The following is a 6,365-nucleotide window of genomic DNA, read 5'->3' as shown; positions in this document are numbered from 1 at the left end:
AGTCGACAAATGGAGGATATCTCAGTGATCTGAGCAAAAGAAGAGCACGTGAGTGCAGAACTTTAGGAAAGTAAATCTACTAACAGTGAGAAGTGTGGTTTGGGGACTGGATTTGATAGTGTCTACTGCAGTCATCTAGACATGAAGAAGCAACAGGTCTTGAGACTGGATCTAATGAAAAAGTAACAAGCCAAAAGTGAGTCTGAGTTTTCTGAGCAGAGTGACTGGGGGACCGGTGGTATTTGATAGAAATGGAGGTCAAGAAGGAGGCTGGCTTTGGAGAAATCAGTGGACTTTAGACTGACACTGATGTAGTGGCTGGACATCCAAGAGGAGAGACAGAGCAGATAGGAGTGGGATGAAAGGACATGTGAACAGACTTGCACATAGGAAAGTCAGTGGTAAAAACAAAGTAAATATCAAAGTGGACAACATGAATCGGATCTCTGTGAGGAAAAAAAGTGGAGAGAAAAGAAAGAGGAATGAATGGATATAATGAGGAAAGGGGAACAGGAAGGGATCCAGAACAGCCAGGAAGGGAGCAGTCAGGGAGGAAGGAGGCAGAGGAATCTGGGGTCAGGGAAGAAAAGAGGAGACTGCCCCCAGAGTCAAGGAAAATAAGGATTTACAGAGGCCATGGGGTTTGACTCGATGTTAATATATATGTACGGGGCACCTATGTATTCTGAACCCTGGGATTTTGGTTAGGCTTTATCCTCATTTAGCAGACCTCAAGGAAAGCCTGTGATGGCGCCAGGTTCTGAGGACGGTCCCCATGCGGAAGAACAAGACCCGGTGAGTCTTGCATCCCTGCCGCCACCCCCACCCAGCAGCACAGGTGAGACTAGGCCACGGTTCTAGGCGGGAGGACAGGCACTTCTGGAGAGGAAGAGCAGAACTTGGGGAACTTGGCATTATCGTAGAAGTAAACAGAAGGCTTAGTCTCCGTTTCCGGAGAGTCAAGAAGCCACTCTGACTGGTGGGAAAGTGGTAAAACGGGTGAGTGGCTATGACAGGGTGCGGCTGAAGATGTGGGAGTCAGAAAAGGGGACCGCCTGGGGGAGGTGGCGTCAAGGAAGGCTTCTGGTCGGAGGTGTTCCTTAAGCTGTGTGGAAGGATGGGAGGAGAGGGGAGGTCAGACCACGCCCAGCCTGACGCGCTGCTTTCCTTCCCAGAGACCCCAGCCGCTCCCTGTCTCCCTTTCCCCTGCTTCCCCAGCCGGCTAGCGCAGCTCGAGTTACCAGCACTGACGTCACGGGAGATGACCTCAGGGCGAAGGGGCGGGGCAGGGACGAGCACGCGGGGGCGGGGCGAACGCGCGGGGCGGGGCTGCTACAGACCCTGCCCCTCCGCGCCGCCGGCCAATGGCCTCCGCCGCCAGCACCCCCGCCTCTCGCCGCGGCCTGAAAAGCGCAGCTCTTGTTACCAGCACTGACGTCAGCGGGCGATGACCTCAGGGCTAAGGGGGCGGCGGGGGTGGGGCGGGGGCGAGCGTTCGGGAGGGGAGCGGGGTGGGGGCGGACGCCAGGCCCCGCCCCCCGCGCCGGCGGCCAATGGCCTCCGCCGGCGGGCCCCCGGCCTCTCGCCGCGGGCTGAAAAGCGCGTCTCCGGGCGAGTCCGGGCAGAGCCGAGCGGCGGCGGAGCGAGAGAAGGCTAACTGGGCAACCCGTCCAGTCGGAGACCACTCAGGCCCGCGACAGGAGCCAGACGCCCTGGGCCGAGAGGAGAGCAGACATGCTCCCGGAGATCGCCGCCGCCGTGGGCTTCCTCTCCAGCCTTCTGAGGACTCGGGGCTGCGTGAACGAGCAGCGACTGCAGGTGTTCCGCGGGGCTCTCCAGGCGGCGCTGACGGGTGAGCACGGGGCGGAGGGCCCGGCGCCCTAGGGCTCAGTCCCCACCGAGGGCGGGCTCCCCGCCGAGCGGCCCCGGCCCGTTCGCTCCCTCGGGTCGTGGTCCTCGGCCCTGTCTTGGGGCCCGGTGCGCCGTGGTTCCGGCTGGGTACTGCGCTCCGCGCTGTCGCGGTCCCCGGGTCGGGTCGCCGCTGGGTGCCGCGGAAGCGGAATGCCTGTGGGTCTGCGTGCGGGCTTTTCTCCCTCACTGGACCCGAGACCCTGCAGGCGACAGCCCGACCAGCCGAGGGTCCTTATGGAACGAGAAGGCGCAGTGGAACCTTCCAAACAACTCGGGCTCCCAGCCGAGGCTCTTCCGGCCGCACGGGCCGCGCCTGGGGCAGTGGCTGGCACCTCTTTGGTGCCAGTTGGAATCCGGGCCCCCTTTCTATCTTCCGGCCTCCCTTAGCCATCTGCCACCCTTTCTGGTACCGAGAGAGCCTTGTATGCAGTCACTGCGCTCCGCGGGCGTGTGTTGGGCTTGGGGGCGGTGCGGCGTGAGATGAGGAGGTGGGCAAGAGATAAGCAGCCGCTGGCCGGAAGAGACCTGTCTCCTAGCTGTTGTTGGCTGGCGGGCTTGGGCAGCAATAGCCATCTTTAAGCGTGTCCACACAGTCCCGCCTTCTGAGGGACAACATATGTTTCATTAAACCATCCCAGTTCTGCCTCCCTTAGCCACTGTGACAGGTCTTTGACTTTTCAAGGCAGAGGGAACCACCGAGGCACTGGGTGGGAGACATGATGTCTTGCTGTGGGTCCGACAGTGAGGAGAGCCTTCTTGGCCTTGAAATTTTGGCTCAGAGGTTCCCAGAGGCCCTGCCTGGACATGTCAGCCCCAGGCATATCCTCCTCCTTAAACCGGGAATGTGCCAAAGGCAATATACTGGCCACAGAGGATTGCTCCAGAGCTCTGGGACACCCTCTCAATACACATACACCCATGTCTTAGAAGGAGGGATCTTTCCAGATTCCATATTTTTTTTTTTTTTTTTTTTGCTACAATGTCAGGAGGGTTTCAGGAGGGTCATAAAACTCATGAGAAACCATGTTGCTTACTTAAAATAACTAGGCCCTTTCCTCTCCTCCTGTCATCACCGTCACCCGGGCGGCGTACCTGCCAGTGCAGGGGACAGAGATGTGGGTTCTATCTCTGGGTCAGGAAGATCCCCGGGAGAAGGGAATGGCAACCCACTCCAGTATTCTTGCCTGGAGAATCCCATGGACAGAGGAGCCTGGTGGGCTACAGTCCATGGGGTTGCATGAACACAACTGAAGTGACTTAGCACACATCCCATTACCCCCAACCCGTTGTGGTCGCATCCATGGCCCAGCTGCGCTAACCAGTGCATCTCCCCCTTGTCCCGTCTCCACAGAGCACTACAAACACCATTGGTTTCCTGAAAAACCATCAAAGGGCTCTGGCTACCGCTGCATCCGCATCAACCACAAGATGGACCCCATCATCAGTAAAGTGGCTAGCCAGATTGGACTCAGCCAGCCTCAGCTGCACCAATTGCTGCCCAGTGAGCTGACCTTGTGGGTGGACCCCTACGAGGTGTCCTACCGAATTGGGGAGGATGGCTCCATCTGCGTCCTGTACCAGGAGGCTCCAGTGGCCACATCCTATGGGCTTCTCACCTGCAAGAACCAAATGATACTGGGCAGGAGCAGTCCTTCAAAGAACTACATCATGGCAGTCTCCAGTTAGATCCCTCGCCAGCCCCACCTGGCACTCTACTGTACTCAGCTCTGCTGTGGCAGCAGGCCACTGCATCTCAACCTGGGGAACTGTATTTTAAATGAAGAGCTATTTATATATATATATATATATTTTTTTTTTTTTAAGAAAAGGGGAGGAAAAAACCAAAAGATTTTTTAAAGAAAAAAATCCTTAATGGACGCTGCTTGGAAGTGGCCTCCGCAGGTGCCTTTGGAGAGAATTGTGTGCTTGAGTCTGGGAGCCAGTGTCTGCCTATGGGAGGGAGGAATGGTATTCTGGCCAAAGTGAGGTGAGAGAAGTTTGGCTAACAACCCAGGAAGGTGTGAGAGGGAGCAAACAAGATTAGTGGCTGTGAACAAGAGAGGTCAGAATCTGTCCTGGGAGAGAAAAGAGGCTGAGTTCAAACTTCTCACTCTCCCAACCAGGACACCTGCACCTCTGGCCCCTCTCTTACTCAAGAGCATGCAAGCCTGGACTTAAGTCATACTATATTGCCTAATCTTCTCTTTTATTTTTATTTTTTATGAGATCCTAGGCACAGAATGAAAAGGCCTTTCCTAATTCCTTCTGTCCTGCATAGCTTTTCTTGAAATCGTGACTGGTTTCTAATTCCATTCTCAGAGATCTGTAGATGTTGCTTCCCACCAAGAATGTAAAGCTTTTGTTCTGGAGGTCAGGGGAGCAAGGCAGGGTTGGAGGTTACTGGAGTCGGGACAGGTTATTCTCTGCCGACCCTTGCCTTGGTGTAGTGCTGCTCTGTGTGGCAATTAACTTGGGGGTGACTTGTAATGGAATTTTAGAATCCAAAGAGTATCCACTGGGATGTTTTTTTGGCCAAAACTCTTCTTTTTGCAACCAGATGGAAGTCCTAATGATGCTACCATTATCTCTTTGAGAGGTAGCTCAAAAGCTACAGGGAACTTCAGGTCCTTGATTACTGCCTTCTTTTTAAAAGCACACACTCCTCTCCAACTATCCCCACCACCACCAATTGCACCCCACTCCCTCCCCTTCTGGTTGGGTCATGGAACTACCCTATTTTCTAGGATAAGAGTTCTCAGTCACTGTGCAATATGGCCTCCTGGGTCCCAGGAGGAGCTGGAGGAGAACTGGCTGTCACAACCTCCTGGCGCCCTGGTGGGCTTAGGAAACTATCTCTCCCTCTGTCCTCAGGACTATGGCTTTATGCTTAGCCTTGCAGATGTTTCTTGGCTGAATGAGAGAATGCCCCAAGTTACTACTTGGTATTCTTGTAGAACTGACTCTAACAGCCAAGCCTTGGGCATTGTTTTTTTCTCCTTGGTGCTCAGAGCACCCGTGGGAGAGGCTGCCATCTCTCTCCGTACAATCCAAGTTTGTCTACAGACTTGTGCAATATTTACTGTTCTGGGTCTGAGGAAAATGGAAAATTTCACAGGGAAGAAATCCCATTGCTTCAGTTTCTCAGTGACATTGGTGAGGGGTCCTCAAGGCCTTGAGTTTCCCAAACCCTAGTCACCTTGAGAAGGCCACAGCTGGGACGTCTGGTGAACCTGACTGCTCTCCAGCTGTTGCCCTTAATGAGGAGTTTTTCTCTCCACTGCCAGTCCCCTGTCCTGGATTTCTTAACTACTCAATTCTGACTCAGAGGTGCTATTTACCAAACACTCTCCCTACCCATTCCTGCCAGTTCTGCCTCTTGAACTTTCCCCAAGCTACCTTCCCAGGCCCTGTTTCCAGTCCTTATTGCTTTAAAGTTGACTTCAGGCCCGTAGACCCAAGTGCTCATTTTCTGGCATATGGGTTGAAACAAAGCTGTGAATCCCTGCAGACTGTTGTTACATCTTGTCTGCAAACAGGTTCCTGCCTTTTTATAAGCATCCTCATGGTTTCATACTTAATCTTTTCTCTCTTCTTTTTGACATTCACTTTAAAAACAATAAACACCCAGAGCTGGACTGTTGATCAGGCCTGTCTCTCCTATTAAATAAAAATAAATACATTTGTAAGCTATTCTGACAGAAAAGACAAAGGTTACTAATTGTATAATAGTGTTGTTATATAGAAGAATGTACAGCTTTATGGACACATGTACACTTTTTTGGGTTACTTTAATAAAAATGTAGCAGATGAAGTCGTGTGGTGTAGAGAAGATTAAATTCCCACATCGTTAATTTGCATTTCCCTTAAATCCAAATCCTTTGTGTCTCATAGTGTTTCTCTTTAGCTGGATTCAGAAGTCCTGTGGCATGAGTGGTAGGGACATTTCCAAGCATTTCCTCTTTCTTGGGAAATAGCTTCTTACTTCCTTCCTTTAATGCATATTCTAACTTCCACGTGAAAATGCTAGATGGGCCCATGATCTAGTCTGAACTTTCCTAGCCAGGGCTCATCTTATGCATCCTTGCTCAGCCATACTCATTAGTTCATTCAGCAAGCATTTATTATATGTGCTAGGTACTAAAAATATTAAAAATGATTAAGACACAGTCTGTTCACAGACTGGGATGGTGAACAGAGGACACTGAACCCCTTTCCAGTTTGGGGCAGAATTTTAAATTCTTGTCCTGTTCCCTTGTGATCTTTTGGGGCTCCCACATGACACTGACTATTCTTACTATGTGAGAGCAATTGAGCCTCAGGATACAGGCATTGGTGCTGAACATGTGACAGAAGGTTAATGTTACCAGTTAATTAAAATGTGGCTACTTCTGACATCAAACACCAAGAGCAAAGGTTTGTTACCCATTTATGACTCTCTGACTGTATGGATGGGA

General features: G+C 52.1%; 1 protein-coding gene across 1 annotated transcript; it reads left to right on the top strand.

The window, feature by feature from the left end:
• The first annotated feature begins 1,586 nt into the window (after window positions 1-1,586).
• Window positions 1,587-5,722, top strand: BTG2 (BTG anti-proliferation factor 2). The gene is made up of 2 exons (XM_043484730.1): window positions 1,587-1,852; window positions 3,263-5,722. The coding sequence occupies exons 1-2, from the start codon at window positions 1,735-1,737 to the stop codon at window positions 3,595-3,597; spliced, it is 453 nt and encodes a 150-aa protein (XP_043340665.1). The 5' UTR covers window positions 1,587-1,734; the 3' UTR covers window positions 3,598-5,722.
• The last annotated feature ends 643 nt before the right edge of the window (window positions 5,723-6,365 follow it).

This window comes from Cervus canadensis, chromosome 13 (assembly GCF_019320065.1).
Source record: "Cervus canadensis isolate Bull #8, Minnesota chromosome 13, ASM1932006v1, whole genome shotgun sequence".
NCBI lineage: Eukaryota > Metazoa > Chordata > Mammalia > Artiodactyla > Cervidae > Cervus > Cervus canadensis.
This window is presented reverse-complemented; position numbering and strand designations above follow the sequence as displayed.